At 47.8% G+C, this 24,193-nt stretch overlaps 2 protein-coding genes across 9 annotated transcripts in view; one reads left to right on the top strand and one right to left on the bottom strand.

The window, feature by feature from the left end:
* Positions 1 to 16,841, top strand: part of MTA3 (metastasis associated 1 family member 3) — a 289,993-nt gene extending 273,152 nt beyond the window's left edge. Inside the window, exons 17-19 of one of the 2 annotated variants that reach the window (XR_010109298.1) lie at positions 6,340 to 6,604; positions 14,577 to 14,744; positions 16,704 to 16,841. Coding sequence is in view for 1 of the 2 variants with exons in the window: in XM_063594985.1 (XP_063451055.1) it covers positions 6,340 to 6,365 (26 nt within the window). In the remaining variant the exon portion in view is untranslated. Of the gene's footprint in view, positions 1 to 6,339; positions 6,605 to 14,576; positions 14,745 to 16,703 lie in introns of those variants that run through there. The other variant, XM_063594985.1, reaches the window with a different exon arrangement.
* Positions 1 to 24,193, bottom strand: part of HAAO (3-hydroxyanthranilate 3,4-dioxygenase) — a 46,601-nt gene that overhangs the window by 11,970 nt on the left and 10,438 nt on the right. For 6 of the 7 annotated variants that reach the window (XR_010109301.1, XR_010109302.1, XM_055108031.2 and 3 more), the window contains exons 1-4: positions 14,813 to 16,733; positions 10,918 to 10,996; positions 6,209 to 6,292; positions 5,739 to 5,845 (exon numbers count right to left, since the gene is read on the bottom strand). Coding sequence is in view for 4 of the 7 variants with exons in the window: in XM_055108031.2 (XP_054964006.1) it covers positions 5,739 to 5,845; positions 6,209 to 6,292; positions 10,918 to 10,996; positions 14,813 to 14,892 (350 nt within the window). In the remaining 3 variants the exon portion in view is untranslated. Of the gene's footprint in view, positions 1 to 5,738; positions 5,846 to 6,208; positions 6,293 to 10,917; positions 10,997 to 14,812; positions 16,734 to 24,193 lie in introns of those variants that run through there. The other variant, XR_008624377.2, reaches the window with a different exon arrangement.

Raw genomic sequence — 24,193 nt, 5'->3', positions numbered from 1 at the left:
TCACTGTCTCAGTTATAATTTTGCAATGGTGGTTCCATAACTTTAAATAATGACAATCACAATTTTTAGAAATAATCTAAGTAAATGATTAAAATAATTATGTAAATGCAATAGGATAAATACTTGTAGACAAACTTGTCATAATTTAGAATCTAAAGTTAAATTAAATAATAGATATTTCATTATTTGGGTACTTTCCAATAAAAATATATTTGTAGGAAAACATTCTTTCTAAAAAAAAGGTGTGTCCTTTTAAAAAAAGTGAACCATTTTATCTAATTTAAGGCTTATTTAAAGGTCATGTATAAAACAAGGTAAAAGGAACCAGGAAATAAAAGAGATGTAAAGAAAGTTATAAAAACAAAGAGGTTTTTTGTGGTAAGAAAGCTTAAAGGGACATAATTTCATATGAGAAAGACTCTTGTATGGTAAATTTAGTTGTAGAGTAAAATGACTGGTTGTTGAAGAAGGAGGGATGTTCAGGACAAACCAGAAAGTCTAAGCATAGCATGAATGGTCTGTGTAAGTCACAGTAAGAGGATTTATTTAAAAAAAACCCAAAAACTTTTATATGATCAAGTTATCACATTATTATTAAGTTTTGGGTTGCTTAGGAAAAAAACTGAGATTAAATTTTTTCTAAAGTTAAGGTTATTACATCTGTGTATCTCTCTGTATGTGCTTTTAATGTCCTTGTGACATTAAGTTACAGGGCTTTGACTCCTGGGTCTAAAAAGGACACCAGGTCCTGCTAATTTTTTTTTTGACATGGAGTCTTGCACTGTTGCCTGGGCTGGAGCACAGTGGCATGATCTTGGCTCACTGCAACCCTCCACCTCCCAGGTTCAAACAATTCTTCTGCCTCAGCCTCCTGAGTAGCTGGGATTACAGGTGACTGTCACCACGCCCAGCTAATTTTTTGTATTTTTAGTAGAGATGGGGTTTCACCATGTTGGCCAGGCTGGTCTCAAACTCTGACCTCATGATTCGCCTGTCTCGGCCTCCCAAAGTGCTGGAATTACAGGCGTGAGTCACTGTGCCTGACCAACTCCTGCTAAACTTTAAACACTGACAGCAATTAAAGCCCCATCTTCAGGCCCAGTAGAAGATGCCAATCAAAATAAACTGCATTCCTGAAACACAGGGACAGAAATTAAAGCTCCTCAAGGCCCAGGGACTATCATGTAAGAGATGGGCATGGGAGATTGTAAGGACCAATTTTGAGAGATAAAATAAGTTCAGTTTCTCGCTGGGTGTGGTGGTGGCTCACGCCTGTAATTCCAGCACTTTGGGAGGCTGGGGTGGGTGGATCATGTGAGGTCAGGAGTTCGAGACCAGCTTGACTAACATGGTGAAACCTTGTCTCTACTAGAAATACAAAATTAGCCAGGCATGGTGGCACATGTCTGTAATCCCAGCTACTTGGGAGGCTGAGGCAGGAGAATCACTTGGACCCGGGAGGTGGAGGTTGCAGTGAGTTGAGATCACGCCATTGCACTCCAGCCTGGGCAACAAGAGCAAAATTCCATCTCAAATAAATAAATAAATAAGTTCAGTTTCTCTATAAATTAGTCATTAATGTCAAAGGTACACTGATGCAAGACCAGCATATGGGCCCCTGTGTCAGATTAAAAAGGTTTTATTGAAGCATTAACTGACTCCTAAATATAGGTTATGAAAGGTTTATGGAAATTATATCTTATGGTCAAGATATAATTTTGAAAACTATAGTTAATTGGGTTCATGCTATTTTTTTTTTGAGACAGAGTCTCACTGTTGCTGAGGCTGGAGTGCAGTGGTGCGATCTTGGCTCATTGCAACCTCTGCCTCCCGGGTTCAAGCAGTTCTCCTGCCTCAGCCTCCTGAGTAGCTGGGATTACAGGTGCACACCACCACACCCAGCTAATTTTTGTATTTTTGGTAGAGATGGGGTTTCACCATCTTGGTCAGGCTGGTCTTGAACTCTTGACCTCGTGATCCCCCCACCTCAGCCTTCCAAAGTGCTGGGATTTCAGGCGTGAGCCACCGCGCCCAGCTTCATGCTATTTTTATTAGAGCTTATTGTTGGGAACATTAAGTCTCTTCTCAAAGAATGAAGGTTTTCACCTTTTTTGAAATCCTTGAGTTATTACTTTGGTTAAATGAATGATCCTATATTGTGATATCAAGAGTTTTAAACCTTTGATATTTGACAAACTTTCCAAAATCAAATGATAAATTATGTCTTTTTCTGACCTAATTAATCTGTTAAGATATTGGGTTCCCTAAAGTCCCAAAATGACATAGTTTGGCTTATTTGGTATAAAAATTATACAGGAAGCATTGCCAAATATGAAATGGTGTTTGGTTTTCTTTAGGCTGTATTTGTATAAATATATTATTGGTATGTATTCCAAAATTATGGGAAACTCCTATAATCCTGATAAAACTTAGTGTACATCATCAGTAATAATCATAATTATATTAAATTATTGTGTGCCACAGAGGTAACAAATTTCCTTGCCAACTGTGTCTTTGACTATGGCTGCCTTAAAACTTTTTGTCATTCACAGAAAATTGTCCTGTTTTGGTTCTCTTTAGGAGGTGGCTTTATAATCAGCTCTAGAACACAGGTGTTCTTTTTTTTTTATTTTTATTTTTTTTTAAGATGGAGTCTCGCTCTGTTGCCAGGCTGGAGTGCAGCGGTGCAATCTCGGCTCACTGCAACCTCCGCCTCCCAGGTTCAAGTGATTCTCCTGCCTCAGCCTCCTGAGTAGCTCAGAGTACAGGCACATGCCACCATGCCCAGCTAATTTTTGTACTTTTAGTAGAGATGGGGTTTCAACATGTTGGCCACAATGGTCTCGATCTCTTGACCTTGTGATCCACCCGCCTCGGCTTCCCAAAGTGCTGGGATTACAGGCATGAGCCACCGTGCCCGGCGAACACAGGTGTTCTTAAATGCAGGTTTCTGATAACTTTGGAGATTGTGACATTAGAATAGAGAAAAAAAACTTTCAGGACTCTCATGGAGAGCTGAAATGTTCATGAGTATCAAGCAGAACAGGAGTAAACTAAGTAAACTGAACTCATAGAAGACTAAAGTAATCTTTTTTACTTTTGCTTTAAATGTTGCTGATCCTTTGTTTTATTTTGTTTTTTTTCAGAGTCAAGGAAACTTTTTTGTGTGTGCTATTGACAGCTTTTAACAATTTAATACTCCCGGCCGGGCGTGGTGGCTCATGCCTATAATCCCAGCACTTTGGGAGGCCGAGGCGGGTGGATTACGAGGTCAGGAGAGCGAGACCATCCTGGCTAACATGGTGAAACCCCGTCTCTACTAAAAATACAAAAAAAAAAAAAAAAAAATTAGCTGGGTGTGGTGGCGGGCGCCTGTAGTCCCAGCTACTCAGGAGGCTGAGGCAGGAGAATGGTGTGAACCTGGGAGGCGGAGCTTGCAGTGAGCCGAGATCATGCCACTGCATTCCAGCCTGGGCGACAGAGCAAGACTCTGTCTCAAAAAAAAAAAAACAACAATTTAGTATACTCCCATGAACAAAATTTGGAGCATATTTTTTTCTCTCTACCTGATTTCTCCAGAATTTGGAAGCTATTTGTGAGTATTCTTAACTTATGGCAATACAGTTATGTGCATAAGTGCAATAAGAATCTGTTTTCATTTTGCAACAGGACACAATTGGAGAAACTGGTTATTTTATCAAGGATTTGACTGGAATGGTGTGCTTTCCTTTATTGGTTTATGGAGCCAATAAAAACCCTTTAGGGAAACTGGCCTCATATCTTCCCTGTGTAGGGTTCCTGACCTCTGGTAAATAAAGACCCTGTCTCTGACAGGCCCAAAGGCCTCAAGTTTACCTTGGAACCTCAAGAAGATCACCCAACTCATAGGTATTCAATAGCACATATCCATGGCTAGGCTTGGCTTTAAAAAAAGGTCTTATCTGAGATTCCTTCTATGGAACAAAGTTCCATCAAAGCCAATTTAAAAGCCTATGTAAAAAATAATTATTCTTGGCCAGGTGTGGTGGCTCATGCCTGTAATCCTAGCACTTTGGAAGGCCGAGGCAGATGGGTCACCTGAGGTCAGGAGTTCGAGACTAGCCTGGCCAACATGGTGAAACCCAATTTCTACTAAAAATTCAAAAAATTAGCCGGGTGTGGTGGCGGGTGCCTGTAATCCCAACTACTCAAGAGGTTAAGGCAGGAGAATCACTTGAACCCAGGGGGCGGAGGTTGCAGTGAGCCGAGATCGTGCCATTGCACTCCAGCCTGGGCAACAAGAGCGAAACTTTGTCTCAAAAAAAAAAAAAAATTATTCTTGCTGCACTGTATACAAATAATTAGGCCAAGTATAATAAAGCAAATCAGTCTTACCATGATTTGTCTTTAGTAAAAAGGGGAAACTGGAGAGAGAAAAATTATGTTTTGAAAACTATAGTATACCTGATGTTAGATTCTAGTCTTGCCTAATGTTTTTCAATTTTTATTATTTTTCTGTGATTTGGACTGAATTCTAATTTTTCTTGACTACAAGTCTTCAAAATAATGTTTTCAATTTTTTTACTTCTTTTTTTGTTTGTTTTTCCTAACTTGGAGTCACTGAAAGCTGAGCTGTGCTTTCTTAAAGCCCTGAAAACTGAAGCCTGACAACTTAAACTTCAGAAGAAAATGTCAGCAACCAATTTACGTACCTAAGCCACTTTCATACTTGCCTACTGATGTGTGAACTTCAGAGTAATGTGGTCTATATCGATTTTCCAGGATTGCTCTTCTGTTGGTTGTTGTTTTTCTCCCTTCCTCCCCCTATTTTCTCTTTGTAAGACATGAGACTTCACAACTTTCTAAAACTGAACTTCCCTAATAACTTGGGATCTACCCGTCTAGGAATAAACCATCCTAGCCATGAGACATCAGACAAAACCTGGGACCAGAGACTCAATTTCTTCTAAAATGCTTTCTCCAAAAGATTTTAAAAAAGAAAAGGGGGAAATGTGAAAGGAAAATATCTTGGGCCCCCAAAATCACTAGGCTAAAGGGAAAAATCAAGGTAGGAACTGCTTAGGGCAAGCCTGCCCCCCATTCGATGCAAAGTTACCCCTCTGCTCACTGGCATAAATGCATATCTGATTGCCTCCTTTGGAGAGGCTAATCAGAAACTCAAAAGAATGTAACCATTTGTCTCTTATCTACCTGTGACCTGGAAGCCCCCTTCCCACTTTGAGTCTTCCCACCTTTGCTTGGAGTTGTCTCACCTTTCCAGACAGAACCAATGTTTATCTTACATATATTGATTGGTGTCTCATGTCTCCCTAAAATGTATAAAGCCGAGCTGTGCTCTTACGACTTTGGGCACATGTCATCAGGACCTCCTGAGGCTGTGTCACGGGCACACGTCCTCAACCTTGGCAAAACAAACTTTTAAATTAACTGAGACCTGTCTCGAATTTTCAAGGTTCACGACCTCACGCAGAAAGCACAGATTCTGATTCCAGCCAAAGGTCATCAGGCTGAGTGAGCTACCAGGGGGTCACAGAGAACAGAATCCACCCTACTCTACCCCTCCACCATCAGCCAACAAAGACAGGATCTCCACTGCCTCTGCTGTGAAGCCCTCCTGCCCACTCAGTGGCCAGGACGTGCTTTCTTGAGTCTGTCTAGGATCCCTTCAGCTGCAGTTTGGAGCTGTGCTCCTCTGCTGTTTGCCCTTTCTCTGCCCCAGCCCTCCAGACAGAATTTACCTGAGCCCATCTAGCTCGGTCTCCAGCCGCCTTCGCTCAACCACCAGCCCCACGGTGTTGGCAAACCTCTGTGGTGAGTGGGGCACCCTGGCAGGCAGGAGGAATATCTGCAGTGGTAGAGATAAGGTGCACAGTGAGGCTGCAATCCCTCATGGAGACCTTAGCGCCCCCAACATCCTGGGCATCCCCAGCTGACCCCCGGGCAGCAAAGGGGTACTGCTTGTCTACCCTGGGCCCTCTTCTCTGCCCAGCCTCTACACCAGGGAACCAGAGGGAATGTTGGACTGTGCTGAGGATGGGGCAGCCTGGAAGAGGAAGGATGGGGAAGGGGCAGGTCGGCAGGGGAAGGTGTGGGAGAGCAGGAAAAGTTAGGGAGGACAAGACCTCAGCCAGGGCCAGGATGAGTGGACAGGGCAGATTCCAGCTGTGGCCGCCTTTCTCTTCCCCACCCTGCTGGGATCCGGCCTCACCTCTCCCTGCCGAATGACCACATCCCGGTGTTTCCCTTGCTCCAGGACTCGGAGAACCATGTCTCCCTCCAGCTGGTAAAATACCTGTGGGACAGGAGAGAGGCTTGGACCCTCCGCACTTTCTCTTCCAGGTCCTTGGCCACTGCCCAGGCCCTGAATTCTGACCGGGAAACCTGAGAAACTTTCTGAAGGCCTTGGAGTTGATGGGCAGCTCCGTCACTTCTGTCCTGAGGCCTGTCTCCCCGGTGCATGCCATGGAGTGCCGGGGACACACGGGATCATGTCTTGGACATGCAATTGATGACCAGAGTACCCAGGATGCAACAGTGGTTGCCTGGCTGGCGGGCAGGAACTGGATGAAATGCTCACTGGGGAACTGAATGACCCAGCAGTCAGGTAGGGGAGCCACCCATTTACTGTGTGCCAGGGGCTGTGCCAGGCACTTTTCCACCAGAAACCTTCACAGCAACCTCCAAAGGTATCATTAACCCCAATCAGCAGAAAACAAAGAAAGAAAACCAAGGCTCAGAGGGTAAAACAGCTGGCCTAAGGTCACATAGCTGGTTAGTCTCCAGCTGGAGCCACAGCTTGGACCCAAGGCCGTATGTGGCTCTGGAGCCACTGGCCAGAGTGACACCTTGGCAAGGGGTGGGGCTGTGGAGGTTGCTGGCAGCCTGGGATGGGTTAGGGGCTGTGGGGGATGGGAGCATATGCCTCTTGTGCTCTCCTGGGGGTGGGGGGAGGTGGGGGTGGGTGGGGGGGTTTCCTACTGCATTTTTCCGATTCTATCCTAAGTCCCTAATTTACTGAGATCACCCCATGGAATTGGGAGGAAGAGGAGGAGGCAGACCGGTTTTCTGTCCACCAGTCACACATTGCCTGGGTGTTAAAAGCCCCAGCCAAATACTTGAAGGACTGTTATCAACAGCATCTACTAAGAGAAACCAAGCTGACCTCGAGGGACCTAGAGAGATGTGGCTCTGCAGTCTGCCACTAGGCACAAATAGTCACCACCCTTCTGAAGGGCAACTTGGCCATGGGCGTGAAGTGCCTTGGCAGTTCACACCCCTGGAGGGACTGTGGGGTTTATTGGGATGCAGGACCCTTAGTGCTAAAACTGGGAAAGTTCTAGGTGAACTTTCCAGATAGCTGGTCGCCACACAACCTTGACCTCGGTAATTCTACCTCAGGAATGAGACCTCAGTTCATGAGAGACATACCTGCCTAGTGGTGTACATTCAAGGCTGTTTTCAATGCAGTGCATAGTTAAAAGCCCTCAGCTCTGCCAGGGTGCTGTGTGCCCTTGGTCAATTCAGTTAGCCTTTCTGTACCTCAGTTTCCTCATCTACATAATGACAGTTATCTACTCAAAATGTAGCCGTGAAGATGCCAGGGATGCTTTACACATATGTGCTCAGCGCATACTAAGCCCTCAATAAGCCTCTAGCTATTAGTATTGATGATGGTAAGAATGACAAAAGTAATGCTAATATAATTATAGGAGAAATGTAAATATTTGATGGTAGATTCAAAATATGGAAAATTATGCAGCCATTAAAAACTACGTTTTTGAATAGCTGTTAATAAAATGGGAAAATGGAAAATGCTAAAGTTACGTTAAAGATTCAAAACTATACCCAGCAGGGCTTTAGTTTGTAGCAATACAAATATAACAGAGGCAGCCTGTTCACAGCGGCCCTCTGCGTGGTGGGATTATGAATGAGGTAAGGATTTTTCTTTCTATATTTCTCATATTTTCTACAAGGAACAATGTTTACTTTCCTTATTAAAAACAACCCATAGGCCGGATGTGGAGGCTTATGCCTGTAATCCTAGCACTTTGGGAGATGGGAGGATCACTTGAGGCCAGGAGTGGAGACCATTCTGGGCAACATGGTGAGACCCCATCTCTACAAAAACTAGAAGAAATTAGCTGAGTATGGTGATGTGTGCCTGTAGTCCTAACTCTCTGGGAGCCTGAGGTGGGAGGATCACTTGAGCCCCAGAAGTTGAGGCTGCACTGAGCTATGATTGCACCACTGTACTCCAGCCTGGGTGACAGAGTGAGACCCCCATCTCTAAAAAACAAAAACAAACACAAACATGAACAAACAAAAACCCCATAAACATTATTTAATACAAATAATAAGAAACCTACCAGGTTCTCTTATAGGGAGCATTTCAGTATGCTCTCCTCCGCCACTCTCCAAGCTGGGAGGAAGCCTGTGTGTGTGTGTGTGTGTGTGTGTGTCTAGGGACCTTTCACAGTGAGGGAAGGGAGGAGGGACAAAGGAAAAGTTGGGAGAGGGGAGTCCGGAGTGACCCTCTGGGCCAGATTTAAACCCTTACTGCCTTACTGGGCAGGCTATACGATATTTTCTCTATTTTCTCGCTCTTGTCCCCTGCTCAGAGGTCTTCCCTGTGATGAGGGGCAGGCCTGGCCTGGAGCAGAGGTACAGATCACTGAACAGCAGAAAATCCTGAACAGCTGTGGGCAATCCTAAAGGAATTATGCTCAGTTTGGAAGTAAATGATGTTTGGGAGCCTGGGGCTGGCTAGAAGATTAACTGTACTGGCTCAGGCAGATAATGAATAGAATCTGGCTTTCTGACCTGGAAAGGCCTTTCAGGCAGGCCAGGCAGAAAGGGCGAGAGGTGTAGAGGAACAATGCATATCAAGCACCAACTCTGCACCAGGCTGTGTGCACATACTCTATGCACATTGAATTCTTCCACCAGACAGGGGCTGTTGTCCCCATGTGCTTATGGAAACAGGCTTGGAGAGGTGACATGATGTGCCCTGTCCAAGATCCCGGGGTTAGTAAGCGGCAGAGAATTCCCCCAATGCAAGTTCATCTGCCTCTGGACCCCCTGCACCTGCACGCTCCAAGAAAGGAGTGAGGTAGGTGGAGTATAGGTGGTAGGTGGCGCTGGGGAGTGGGGAGCCGGGCCAGGGAGCTGGAGGTACCCTGACCGCTATTGCAGAGGCAGAGCTCAGTGAGGAGGAAAGTGTGGTTTGGTAAGAGGTGTGATTTGAACCCAGGTCTGAGCAACTCCCCTTTTCTCACTGTTCAGGAGGAGCCCGGACCCTGAGTTACGCCACTTCCACAGCGCAGCCTGGAGTCTCCCCAGGCTCCAGCTGGGTGAGGATAGGCAGGGACAGAGAGGAGGCCGACCCTCAGCCCTGAGGCTGCCCAAGTGCTGCACCACCCTGCCACCAAAACCTCAGCAGGGTGGGACCAAGCCCTGTCACAAGCCCACCTCCAGCCAGATTCCTCCCAGACACCTGGGCGTCCCTCCAGAGTGAGGACACCTGTGCTGGCCAGCTCTCCTTATCACTCGATCACTCAGCTGCCATCTGAGTCAGGACATGAGCTGCTGGCCAGACCCCTCAGGGGACACTCAGGCACCTGAGCTTGGAGAAACCATGGGATGGGGCATGGAGCAGAGGCAGCAGGGGGCGAGAAGGGAAGCAAAGACAGAGGGAGACAGGAGAGGCGGGTGCTGAGACCAGGGCCAACAGAGAAGGCAGAAGCCTCTGGAAGACTCTGCAGCCAGCTGTGCCTCCCATGCCATAGCCATGCCAGGTCTACCCACCTCCTCAGTATAGTTTTAGATTTTCCTATTGACTTTTTCCACCAAGGAAACGGTCTCCAGTGAGGTGTGTTTGTGAGAAGGGGGTGGCCAGGGGAGGTGCAGGGCCCCTGGAGCGTGAGAGGTGAGGAGTTGGCTGGTTCTGCTGGCCCAGGGCCCATCGTTCCTCCACACAGCCTTGGGTGTCCCAGTGCACACATGAGGTGCTCAGCAAATATTTATTGAACAAGTGATTCTCCCATGCTCACCACAGTCCCTGGCTGTGGCCTGGATGCCCTCAGTGGGGACAGAGGCTGTTGATCAAGCTGGACTCTGGATCTTGAACCCCCAGAATGAGGCTCCCTGAGAGGATGGGGAGCACCTCTACTGATCCTTTTCCACCAGAGGAGATTCTATGTCTCTCCTTAAGGGGACACACCTTTCTCTTTAAATTTTGCTTTTGTTTATTTATTTTGGGGTAGGTAGTAGAGAAGCACAGTCCAAACTTCAAGGTGCAAAAGGTGATTCAAGGCAAATTCCCCCTCCCACCTGCCCCAGCCACAAGCCACGAATGGGTTTTGCAGCCTCTAGTTAAGGAAGGGCCACCCTGCCTCAACTCCTCCTTCAGCTCCAGGCACCCCCCTACCATGCCTACCCCTCAGCCACTAGCTCCTTCTCCCTCAGCCCCTCGAGCCCCCTCTGCCACCCACTCAGCCCAGCCCTCACCCACAGTGTTTTTGCACTTTGCCCCTGTCTGCGGGGGAGGATCTCATTTTGGAGACAAATTGAATCTGTCAAGTTTGTGGGGAGGGGACCAGGACGTCCCCCTTCACATGGCCAGCCCCTATATCCAGGGGGAGGATGCCCTACGGCTAAAACCTCTCACCCGCAGGGCATGGGCTGTTTCCTGGGGCTCCCCCAGCAGAGGTGCTAGCTGTGGAGGCGTCACTGCCTGACCACCAGCTTGGAGGCAGCAGTCGTGCCCTGTGATTTCAGCTGTGCCCCCTCCACTCATCAGCCACGTGTCCACCCCTCTCCAGTCCATCATCTCTGGGCCTCGAGTGGGAAGCGCCCCCTCCCTCTAGGGCCAGGCTCCTTGCCCGCAGGCCTAGATCCAGGGAGACCAGTCAAACCTACCTCTTCACCCTCTTCGATGTGATAGTCCTTCCTGGTGTTGGGGCCTCCGACGAACATGACTTTGAGCTGCTCCTGGTGCCTGCAATGCACAAAGTGGGGAAGACGTTCTAAACCATCTCCTAGGAGTGAAGAGAGCATGGGTCCCGTGGGGGCCAGGAGGGAGCCTGAGGGCCCCTGGGAGAGGAGCAGGGCTGTTTTGGCCTCACTGTCCCTGTTCCCCAACTGTCATCCCCAGTTCATGCCTGCGTGCATCTAAGTGTCTATGTCTCTGGGATCGTGTCTGTGTGTCTGTCTGTCATTGTTTGTGTGTCCCCCCACATCGTCTGACCCAACAAGGGGAATGATGTGGTGGTGAATCTATGGCTTCATCAACCAGGATCACAGGATCAAGATCTCGAATTACAGGAGAGTAGCAAATTGAAGACCCCTTCCCAGGATGGGGCAGTGTAGGGGCAAAACGACCTTGACCTGCCACTCACCCATGCTGTCTGACTATAGGACCCTGCACTCTCCCCTGGCTGGAGGCATGGCTCAGTGGATGCAGGAGACCGTGACATCTAGCAGGGGCCTCAGGCGGTGTCAAGTCAGTGTGGCATGTATTTATAAGCACAGGCCCTGGGGCATGTTACTAACCTTATCTGTAAAATAGAGGAACAGTTCTTACCTCACAGAGTTTAAACAGAATACATGAATTAATATTTGGAAGCTCTCAGCATGGTGCCTAGCATATAGTAAGCACTATTTAAGTGTTTGATAAAATAAATAAACCCGGCCAGGCGTGGTGGCTCATGCCTGTAATCCCAGCACTTCGAGAGGCAGAGGCGGATGTATTGCTTGAGGCCACTAGCCTGGCCAACATGGTGAAACCCTGTCTCTACTAAAAATACAAAAATTAGCCAGGCCTGGTGGTGGGCACCTGTAATCCCAGCTACCTGGGAGGCTGAAGCACGAGAATCGCTTGAACCTGAGAGGTGAGGTTGCAGTGAGCTGAGATTGCGCTACTGCACTCCAGCCTGGGTAACAGGGGGAGACTCTGTCTTAAATAAATAAATAAATAAACTCAATACAACCCTCTCATTTTACAGCCGATTTAGCCAGCCAAGAGAGGGTCACAAAGCCAGGGAATGACTGAACTGAGCCAGGTCTCAGGCTCCTTGACTCCCACGCTGGCGTTGGGTCTGTGGGGCATCTAGTCAGCTGTTTGGAACAAAAGTGTTCCCAAACTCCTCAGTCTTTCTGCTGTTGGTGTGGTGTTACCTTTTTATGCGAAAAATACCTCAGCACCTCCTGAGAACAGCCTGCCCCATCCCCACAGCAGGGTCCCCTTTCAGGGTGCAGACACTGGGGTGAATAAGCAGCAGAATGTGTCTGGGTAGGGCTTCAGGGTGTTCTCAGGTGGCCCTGCCACAGAGGGCAGGGGCGAGGGCTTTCCTCTGGGAAGGGGAGGCGCTGGGTCTGGGACCATTTGTACACACAGGGCACAGCAGCCTAGAGGCTGCCTGCATGGATGACGATGGTGTGGATGGCAGGGGAGGGGCTATGGGGGAGGTCTGAGCCCCCAAACTAGACTGGCAGGTCCTTTCTGAGTGTCCTGTCCTGTGGGCTGCTTTCCAGCCCAGCTGGGAGGCATGGAGGCAAGACGGAAGAGCCAGTCTCTTTCCTTTTCCTTCCCTTTTGGGAGGCTGGGCCCAATGAACCGGAAACACACGTGTGGACCTGATGTTTGGAAAGGTGGATGAGGTCGCAGGGCAGGAGAAGGCTGTCATGAACAGTCCTTGCTTAAAGAACTTAAAGCTGCATAGAGCTTCAAGGAGGGGAGGGAAGCCGCGAGGAACTTGACTGGGGAAGAGTGTGCACAGGAGAGCTGGGTGCAGAGGCTCTGAGATTAGAAGCACTGGGGGTGAGCTTGGGGAATGATTGAGAAGGCTGGTCCAGGAGGGTGGACCAGCCATGAAGTCTGGTCTTGGCCTAAGGGGTGCTGGGGAACCTGGAAAGTTTTTTTTTTTTTTTCAGATAGAGTCTTGCTTGCCACCCAGGCTGGAATGCAGTGGCACAACTTCGGCTCACTGCAGCCTCCACCTCCCGGGTTCAAGCAATTCTCCTGCCTCGGCCTCCTGAGTAGCTGGGACTACAGGCGCGTGCCACCACGCCCAGGTAATTTTTGTATTTTTAGTAGAGACGGGGTTTCACCATGTTGGCCAGTCTGGTCTTGAACTCCTGACCCCAAATGATCCACCCACCTCAGCCTCCCAAAGTGCTGGGATTACAGGCATGAGCCACTGCGCCCGGCTTGAAAGTTGTTTTTTAAAATCGACTTCACTGAGATGTAATTTAGGTACATACAGACAATTCTTAAACAACTCCACTCAAGAACTCTTTCAACCCATCAGTCAGAATGCATAAACCAGACCTGCCCCTCCTCTGCCCAGAACTCTTCAGCAGCTTCTCACCTTGCTGAATAGTAACCCCTCCTGTAAAATTTATATGTTGAAGTCCTAACGCCCAGTACTGCAGAATGTGACCTTATTTGGAATAGGGTCCTTGAGATGTAGTTAGGTTAGGATGAGGTCATCCTGGAGTAGGGTGAGCCCCTGATCCAATATGTCTGGTGTTCTTTTAAAAGAGGGAAATTTGGACACAGACACACACACACAAGGAGACTGCCTTGTGAAGACGAAGGTGGAGGTGGGCGTGGTACAGCAGAAGCAAGAATACCAATGATGCCAGCAAACCACCAAATGCTAGGGAGAGGCCCGGGCAGATGGACGCGAGAGCTCAGGGGGAGCGAAGGGAGGACTGAGAAGGAGCGACTGCAGATGGGGATGAGGTGGTGGAAGGAGGCAAAGATGATGCTACATCTTTAATTGGGGGTGGGCAACAACAGTGATAGAAGAGATCTTTGGGGAGATATTGACTGTTGGCCATGTGGTATTGCATGGTGACCAAGAGTGTGCGTGGACTCTGGAGTCTAACTGCTCCATGGGTTGAGTCTGGAGCCTATCGCACAGGCGCTCCGTGACACTAGAAAAGTTACTTATGAAAATCCCCCCTCACGGTGCTACTGTGAGAATGAGATGAGATGATGTAAAAACACTTGGCATAGTCCTGGGCCTGCTGTTTGCCTTGAGGTGCCACCCTACTGACCATGTCCTGTGGACACAGCAAAAATGGGGAATGTAAACCTTGATCTAGCTGGCATGTGGGGCCCCGCCATGGAACTGGGGGGATGAGAGAGGTGACCATACCACAGGGGAGGGCCTGAGAGGTCTGCCTGAGAAAGATGGCAGCTGGATGGCCAACCCTGTTGGGGGCTGCAGGCAGAGGCTACTGGCAGAGGTGGCCTAGGGAGGGTCTGGTGTGGTGTGTGTGTGTGTGTGTGTTCGTGCACACCTGCATAGAGGGGCCCTGAAAAAAGCAAGACATCAAGATCTTCCCAAAGGAGCGGATTCTCTGCCTCCCCCTTTGCCTGTGGCTTCTGGGACAGGGTTGGGGTGTATGATTTGGCTGCCCCCAGGCCTACATTCTAGTGCATTTCTGCCTTGAAAACCACCCTCCCCACACTTTTGAGTTTCCCCAAAATGCACAGTGTCACTTGGGGTTGGAGAATTGTTTCTCAGCCCTGGAAGGAGAGGTGCACCCTGTCATCTCATCTCCTACAGCCTCAGAACCAGCTCAGCCTTCTTCAGAAGTCAAGGCCACAGTCACAAGAAAGAGGAACAGACCGATGTGGTGGAACCGGAACAGCCTGTCTCCATCTTCCCCCAAGAACCGAGAGATTAAAGCGGTCCTTCTGCAAGCTTCTGGGTCCAGGAACTCGGAGCTGGAAGGTGAGGGCGCAGATGGAGGAGGGGGAGGAGGCGAGGGCAGGGGGCGGCCATGGGGGTGCTGGACTCACATGAGCTTGTTGCAGACCGGGGGCTGGAAGGAGCCCCGGTTCTCCTCCACCCAGGCCCTCACTCCCACGCGGCGCTCCATGACTGTCCCGGGCGCCTCCTCGCAGCGCTGTCTTCCCGCCGTCGGAGGCCCGCGGCTCCGCCCAGCCGCCTTTTTAACCAGAATCCCAAGCTCACGAGGCGGAGCAAACCCCCGCGACCCCGTGGTGGGGGCTTGGGGCCCGCGGACTTTGGCCCCTGGTGGACTTTGGTCTGAGCCCGCCGCCCTCCGCGCCACCCCAGGCCCTGGCGAGCGCGGCGGCGGCAGCGCTGGGGAACGGCGTCCCGCGCCCCCTGCTTCTCCGCGGGGCAGGGGCTCGGTCCCCGCCACCGTCTCCGGGGCGCCCCACACACTGGCGCCTGCGGTGGGGCCTGCTCCCGGCGGAGGACAAAGAATCCAGACCCTTCCTGGACGCTTGTCCCCAGACGTTCCTTCCCTCTACGCCCCGAGGGGAACGCCAGGGAAGGTTCCCAGAAATACTACAGTGGGGAGATCGCGGGTTGGAAGTCCCAGCACCTGAGAACACGGTGCTGGCGCTGGGCTCAAGATTTGGCTTTCCCATCTGGAAAAGGGGAATGACTGCCCGGCCACTCAGGGCTGCGGCGCTCACCCAGCGGGAAGCCGCACGGCGGTCCCCGCAGGTCCCGATTCAAGGTGAGCCCCAGACCTGCTGCGTGCGGCCGGCAGACTCCGCCGCGGGCTCGGCGAGGGGAGCGGTGCAGGCGCCGAGCTGCGGAGCCCGGGCTCAGGGCAGGACCGCGAGCCCTCCCCACCTGAGGCCCAGCCGAGCGGCCGCTGTCCGCGCAGTGTCGCAGTGGACCCCGAGCCCCGTGCTGAACTCCTTAGGCGTCTTAGGAACATACTCAGTTCGCACGCAGCTATTGGAGGAATTTGGCAGATGTGGACACCGGCCTCAGTGTCCTAGCCCTCGGGAATCTCGGGGTGTTAATGATGACAGCCCCGTGTGAGAGACTCTAACAGTTATCCTGGGGGTGAGGGGCTGGGGCGCTGGGCCTGGACGTGCATGTGTGAGGAAAGAGAAGTCTGCGCGGGTGTGGAGGATGGAGAAGCCTGTCTTTCTGCAGGACTCAGAATTCTTAGGAATTTTGGAGGGAGTGGGAGCTGGTGGGTAGGGGAGGAGGAAAATGGCTCAGGCCCCTGACACCGGAATCCAGACTATATTGTTTAAGAAACTAAATGCCTCCAAATCCTGCCCTCACAGCCCGCCTGGCCTGGGCTGGTTTTCTCAGCATTCCAGACATAAAGACTCCTCTAGTGCAACTCAAAATCAAAACCCAGACGATAGGAAGCCGAATTCCCCACTGAGACCCTCCCGTTTCCTCTCTGACGCTCTTTTTTTTTTTTTTTTTTCATTTTTCTCTCTCCTTCTTTTTTTTAGTTATTTATCTAGCACAGTTTTAGCTGAGCACTTCTTTCTAGAATACCGTTTTGCACCCAAATAACTCACACCACCTTCTTTATTTTTCTCATCTACAAGTAATCAGAGGAGACGTAAACAATGACACATGAAGCACTGAAGATCTGAGATGTGTTAAGTTTGCTTTGAGTGTTAGTTAAATGGAGGGATGGGTGAGTGGGTGGATGAAGGCATCAATGAATTCACACAAAAAGGAGAAAAAATTGATTTCAGCCCAACAGATGTTCCGTTACCATAGTGCAAAGGAAAGAATGATAGGTACTCTGTATTTTAACTGATGTGATCAAATAATGTGAATAATTAAGGCCACAAGTAGAATTTCGGGGGTCTGAAATATCCCGAGTAACCCTCTACACAAGCTAAATGACTGCTATGTTATCACTATCAAATATGCCCTCTGATTTGTGCTGTGTAGAGCAAATACCACGTCTGGTCTACTGAATTGGCAAGCCTCCTGGCTCAGGCACCACTGGACTCCAATGTTCAGAAAACGGACAGTTGCCATGTTGTAAGTATTCTGGCATTGTTGAGTTGGAACCATCTGGAATCCTTCTGGATACTGACTGTTGGGCCCCTTGTAGTTTCTGGAATTTACCCGCTTCTAGGAGCCACCTCTCTCCTCTGCACACAGGAGCTCATCTGCACTAAAGGATTAGAAGCAAATAGAATCTACCCTAGGATCCAAGCTCAAAGGATCTGGCCTGCTTGCTGGTGTCTTCCCCTGGCCTCCGCTGGGTGGTGTTTGCCTGCCCAGGTCACTGAGACCAGCAGATCCTTCTAGGCTTTGCTGAACCTGGCTGGTAATAACTATCTGACCCTTCAATTCTTCCATACACTGAACTCGTTGCTCCAGTGAATCCCTTTCCCAGCCCACCTTGTTTTGTCTCTGCCTTTCTGTCTCTCCCACTTTCTCACCCTTTCATGTAATTCAGCAACTATTTTAAAACAAATAGCTTTATATGAACAAAAGGACTAGATCATGAACTACACTGGTTATTTGGAAGTCTAGGTTCTGGTCCTGCTACCCCTTTAACTTGAGTTATTTACAAGTCTGTTTAAAAGTTTCTAGACATACACTGGTTTGTTTTTTGTTTGGCTATCGTTTTGTTTTTCATTTCTAATTGTATTGCATTGTGGTGAGAGAAGATGGTCCGTGTTGTATTATTTTTGGGTGGGGAGATGTGTTAAGATTTCCTTTGCAGTTTAGCTTATGGTCAATTTTTGTGAATGTGTATACTCTGCTTAGAACGTAGTTCAGAATATTTCTATTAGGTCATGCTATTGTGTTACTCAAATAGTCTTGATCTTTATTTTTTAAAGTGCTTAATATTTTAGTTTCCAAGAGAGATATGTTAAAATCTAACACTGTGATTTTTGGGGTCAATTTTTCCTTTTTTTTTTTTTTTTTTTTTGAGACCGGGTCTCACTCTGTGCCTAGGCTGGAGTGCAGTGGTGCGATCTTAGCCTCAACCTCTCCGGGCTCATGTGATCCTCCTGCCTGTCCTCACTTTAGCTGGGACTACAGGCTCACACCACCACGCCTGGCTTTTTGTATTTTTTTTGTAGAGATGGGGTTTCACCATGTTGTCCAGGCTGGTCTTGAACTCCTGGGCTCACAAAGTGCTGTAATCACAAAGTGCTGGGATTACAGCTGCGAGCCACTGTGCCCAACCTCTCCTTATTCTTTAACAGCTTTTGCTTTACATATTCTGAATGTATGTCGTTAGACGAAAACATGCTCATGACTATTTTATCTTCTTCTTGTAGTGTTTCTTTTATCTCTAAGAAATATTTCCTCTTAGTTTCTTTTCACCTTGACTTCAACTTTGATATTAATATTCCTACACCCACTTTGTGCTAGTATTTTCCAGATATGGTAAGTTGATCAAAAAGATGACACAATAACTCCTTCCCTTCCTGAATCCATACGCCTTGTGACTTTGCCACTGTTCTAATAAGAGGTGAAGTCCATTTCCTTATTCGTTGAATCATGTTTGGCCTTGTGACTTGTGAATACAGAAGGCAGCAGAACTAATGCTATGGGACATCTGAGTCTAGTCCTCACCAGGTCTCCCCGCTGCTGATCTCATCACCTGGAACGCTGCTCCCACCATGTGCAGAAGCCTGGGTTAGTGTCCTGGAGGATGAGAGACAATGTGGAGGGTGAGGCTGGCCAACAGCCTGCACCAGCTGTGTAAGACCATCTGAGATGACTGTAGCTGCATGAGTGAACCCAGGGGAGACATGCAGAGACTTGCCCAGCTGTCTTACTTGTTACTTTAAGCCATTCAGTTTTTTCTAAGATAAAAAAGGTTAGTTTATCTAGGCAGAAATAGTATGTAAATAATTATACAAGTAGTACATGGATATGACGAAAACCTTGAAGCTGATGTGCAAAGAGCTGAAATTTGGAAAATACTTAATGAGAGAATGGCCTAAAGAGCTATTCGGTGCTCTGAATTCCCCAAAGGCAAGGACCAATATTTATCCACCTCCGATATCTCCTCCGGAACCTTACACAGTACCTGGAACACAGTGGACTCTCTACAAATACCAAATTGGGAATTAACTCTTATTATAAACACTGAGTGTCAGCCCTGGTTCTTCCGGGCTCCAAAACGAACATATGAGTAGATTTCTCCAGGTAGACAAGAGTGAGGCAAACCCCCAAGAATCAGGAACTAGAGCCAAGTAAAGAATAAACCCCGAGAAGCTTTGAGTAAAAAAGGATACTGTTTGCACATTGCGTATTGGAAAACAAGTAGAAAGTCCAAAAACAAAATAAAAACTTACAGCAGGAAGAAAAAAAAAAAAAGCCCCACAACCTCTACAGCTTAAGTTAGCCTAACCACAGTTGAGATATTTCTTCTGAAAGAACTAAATGACAAGTTGAGAGAAAGGCCCCATTGTCAGGTCAGCTGTTCCTGAGAAGAACTAAATTCAAAACTAGACAAAACTCTCTCACTACTAAAAACGCATATAGACAGGGAAGCATTTTTTCAAGTTATACTAATAAGTTGACTTGGATGCTTTAATAGCTTTCAAGAATAATTCTGAAAATTGTTTAGCATATTTGAGGAACTCCACAACTACTTAGAATAAAAAGAAAAGCAACTTTTTAAAATTTACTAGTATCTCAAAAAAGAAAAACCTAGTTACATGTTCTTGTAAAGAAGTTTCACTATTAATATCAAATGCTCCAAAAGTTTACTTTATAAGACATATTCAAAATATATACCCAATAATCTAAATTTAGATGCTAGAGTAGCAATATAATTTTGGTTCTCCAAAGATTACCAAGCATGAAATAGCAGTCTCCTTGGGGTGTTGCCAAACCAGGTGTCTTTACATCCCATGAGATCTTAACACCAACATGCCAAGTATCAAGATCTCTGCCTTCAAGATGAGAGTTGTCCTCACTTTCCTCTTTGGGGCCTGTCCACCAGATTTTCAGCACGATGCCAGCGCACTGCCATTTTCCGCATGCCAAAATAAGGTTTCTCTTTCAGGTGTGGGATTTTCGGAGGATCCATGAATTCAGCAAAGTTACGTTGTATGCTGCTCTACTCTTTATGTCCAGTTCATCTTCTTGTCCATCACAGGATGACCCCATGCCAGCACTGGGGAAATCTGCAGCCAAACACACTGGCACAGCATCCTCATTAGCTTTCTCTTTGGCAGCAAGTTCTTCCAAAGCCTAGATTATTTCTATCTGCAGGTAGTCATTGACCTTGAGGAAGGTCTGACAAGCAGCAGCTATTTCAGCCTTGGTGTATTTTATTTTATCTTTTGAGACAGAGTCTCACTCTGTTTCCCAGGCTGGAGTGCAGTGGCACGATCTTGGCTCACTGCAGCCTCTGCCTCCTGGGTTTGAGTGATCCTCCTGCCTCAGCCTCCCGAGTAGCTGGGATTGCAGGTCCGTCCATGCCATCATGCTAATTTTTGTATTTTTTTTAGTGGAGACAGGGTTTCACCATTTTGGCCAGGCTGGTCTGGAACTCCTGGCCTCAAGTGATCTGCCCACCTCGGCCTCCCAAATTGCTGGATTACAGGGCGTGAGTCACTGCACCTGACCTTCAGTGTATTTTATATTAGACCCTTTCACTGGCCATGGTACCATAAAGAACCTAGTGTTCAGGGACTTGTAGGTGCAACCTGGATTACCAATGAGGATGGGAGATACTGAAGTGAGCAAATCTTTGCCTTGGATCCTAAACAGGTCTCAAAATAAGCAGCCATGCTTGTGCAGTGTGAGAAAAGCTTCTTGAGCCTCTTTTTTTTTTTTTTTTTTGAGACGGAGTCTCACTTTGTCTCCCAGGCTAGAGTGCAGTGGCTCGATCTCAGCTCACTGCAAGCTCTGCCTCCCAGGTTCACGCCATTCTCCTGCCTCAGCCTCCCGAGTAGCTGGGACTACAGGCACCCACCACTACGCCCGGCTAATTTTTAAAAATATTTTTAGTAGAGATGTGGTTTCACCGTGTTAGCCAGGATGGTCTCGATCTCCTGACCTCGTGATCCTCCTGCCTCGGCCTCCCAAAGTGCTGGGATTACAGGCGTGAGCCACCGCGCCCGGCCTCTTGAGCCTCTTTATGGAGCTCCCCAGATACACTGCTGGCTTCTTGGAGAATTAATTTAGGATATTTCAGCTGCCACGGCTGATAGAATTCATCTTTGGGGGTCAGATAAGGAAGCCAAGTGTCTTCAAACTCTTCAAAATGCCTCAGTTTCTTAGCTTTGCACTCTTGTTCCTCGGCAATCAGGGTGTGCTTCATGCTGCCACTAAAGCCACCTTCCTAAGTCATTAAGGTTTGGTTTTGTTTTGTTTTTTGAGACAGTCTCACTCTGTCGCCCAGGCTGAAGTGCAGTGGCATGATCTTGGCTCACTGCAACCTCCACCTCCCGGGTTCAAGTGATTCTACTGCCTCAGCCTCCCAAGTAACTGGGATTACAGGCGCTTGACACCATGCCCGGCTAACTTTGTATTTTTAGTAGAGACAGGAGGTCACCATGTTGGCCAGGCTGGTCTCGAACGCCTGACCTCAAGTGATCCACCCGCCTCGGCCTCCCAAAGTGCTGGGATTATAGGCATGAGCCACGTGCCCGGCACTAAGTCATTAAGTTTTGAGGGTGGTTTGTTATACTGCAGTAGATAACTGAGACAACAGGTATATAGTTTCCCTGCATCATTTTGTTTTAGATATACCTTTCATGAAGGGCACCTACCTGGAGTTTAAAAAAAATCCAATCTGTTAGTTACGTGTTTAGTAGTCATTGGATTCAACTCTTTCATATCTATTTAATTATTGCTACATTTGTACTTATTCATAGCATCTTGTTTTGGTTTTCTAATTACCATGCTGTGTGAGTTTCCTATAGCTGCTATAATAAATTACCACAGGCCCAGCATGGTGGCTCAAACCTATAATCCCAGCACTTTGGGAGGCCAGGGAGGAAGGATGGCTTGAGGCCTGGAATTTGAGACCAGCCTGGGCTATATAGCCAGATGCTGTCTTTACGAAAAAATAAAATAAAATAAATTGAAAAAAATCACAAACTCAGTGCCTTAAAACAACACAAATGTATTGTCTTATAGTTTTGAAGGTCAGAAGTCTGAATGGGTCTTATAGGCTAAATCAAGGTATTGTCAGAGCTGCATTATTTCTGAGAACTCTAGAAGAAAATCTGTTCTCTTGCCTTTTCCACCTTCTAGAAGCCACCTGCATTCCTTGGCTCACAGGGTGCCTTCCTTCTTCATTAAAACACATCATTTCATTCTCTTTTTTTGTTGTCACATTTCCTCTGTAACTAATCCTTGTGATTACATTGGGCCTACCCAGATAATCCAGGATAATCTCTTCATCGAACTACTTAATCACATCTGCAACATCCCCTTTTGTTTTGTAAGGTGACATACTCAGATTCCGGGGATCAGGACAGGAGATTTTTGAAAAGAACCAAGAAGGATTATTTCATCTACCACACATCCCTTTTCCTGGTTTCTTTTTTATCCTCTTTTTTGCTTTCCTAATCTATCAAGATGCTTGTGGCTGCAAAGTAGCAGAGGCCTTAGTTAAACAATGCTGTAATCAACAGAAAGACAGAAGGCTTACACAACTGGATACCCAGAGGAGAGTGAGCCCGTGACTCAGCAGCGCCATCATGGACCCTGGTTCTTTCCATCCCTCCCATCTGCTACCCATAGCATCAGCTTCATCCCGAGGCTGGTTCCTTGAGTGGCCAAGGGATGAGGCTGGAAGTGTCCTTATTCACACCCACTGAGGGAGATAGTTGAGTACTTATCACTTTCCATTTGGACCAGGTTTCACAAGCTTGGCACTATTATTATTATTAGCAGTAGTAGTGGTAGGGACGGGGGTCTCACTCTGGAGCTGTCTCACTCTGGAGCTGTCTCACTCTGTTGCTCCGGGCTGGAGTGCAGTGGTGTGATGACAGCTCACTGCAACCCTGAACTCCTGAGCTCAAGCGATCCTCCTGCCTCAGCCTCCCAAGCAGCTGGGACTACAGGTGCGCACCACCACACTGGATTCATTTTTAAATTTTTTGTAGAGATAGGTCCTCGATATGCTGCCCAAGCTGCTCTCAAAGTCCTTGGCTCAAGCGATCTTCCCACCTTGGCTTCTCAAAGTGTTGGGATTACAGGCGTGAGCCACTAAGCCCCTGGCTCCCTTAGCAGTTTCCAAACCCACCCTGTGGTTTTCCCAATACCTGCAGAACCAGCTTCAAAGTGACCACAGCAGAGATGCCAGTGCAGATGCTGGAGCCTTTCCTCAGAAGTCTGAGTTTCAATTATGCAGAGGGCTCTTCCTCCAACTTCTAAGCTTTAGTGGTTCAACTTCTTCCTTTGTTCTCTCAGCCCGAGTGGGTAGCTGCTTCTTGCAGTTACTAACTTAAGTGATACTGCAGATTTGTTTTTTGACTTTTCAGTTATCTAGTTAACAACCATAAACCTAGTTAACAGTTCTCTGTATTACATTGTCTCTGTTAAATAATTGGTATAGTTTCTGTCCCCTGACTGATATATCTTTATAAGCTTAATTCTCTATTACAATACATTTGTTTATGGTTGTGATTTGCACCTCTGGGAGGGTTAGGTTCTAAGATCAGGGTATCAAACAATAAAACTTGTTGGTCCCCCAATACACTGCCTCCTTAATGTAATCGAAATTGGCTGTTGGCCCTGGGATGGAGCCAGCTACCCTAGCTAAGACCCTGCTGGGCAGTGCAGAGCAGAATTTGGCAGCTGAGGAGAAGGCCTCTCATCTGGCTGTGGTCAGTGTCAGTTCCTCAGGGCTCTCTGCAAACAGAACTGGAAGTTTATGCTCCCTTTTACCCCACAGGCAGAAGGTCCCTCTGGGAGAAATTCATAGGCCAGCTCTGTGCTGAGATTTCAGTTTAGCTTATATATCTGCTACATTTCCATTTTCCCCTGCTCCAGGGCCAGTTGGACCACCCCTCCCTCCCTGTCTTCCCTCCCTCCTTTCTCCATGAAGACATTTTTCAGCTCCCTCGTCTTCTTTCTCTTTTTTGCCAGGGGCCATTGAATGCTACCTCATTTCAAATCACTCTGGGTTAGTGCCCTCCTCCCAGCCCCCATATCCTCTGGCATGTGCCTCATTCTTCCTGGCATGGATCCCGCATGTCTTAGATGGGAGAAGGCATGCATGGATTCTTATGAGTCCCGGGTACTGTGAGCAGTGGCCAAGCTTGGCATTTCTTGTAGCCCAGATGTCATGGAGGAATTCATACTTGCTACCTACAGATAAAGAAACAGAAAATCAATGACTTACCCAAGGCATTTAGCCACTCCTACAACTTAATTAAAAAAAAAGACCAAAACTCAAAAACAAAAAAGAAGACAAACAAAAAAACAACAAAACAATGGGC

Source organism: Pan paniscus, chromosome 12 (assembly GCF_029289425.2).
Source record: "Pan paniscus chromosome 12, NHGRI_mPanPan1-v2.0_pri, whole genome shotgun sequence".
Lineage (NCBI taxonomy): Eukaryota > Metazoa > Chordata > Mammalia > Primates > Hominidae > Pan > Pan paniscus.
This window is presented reverse-complemented; position numbering and strand designations above follow the sequence as displayed.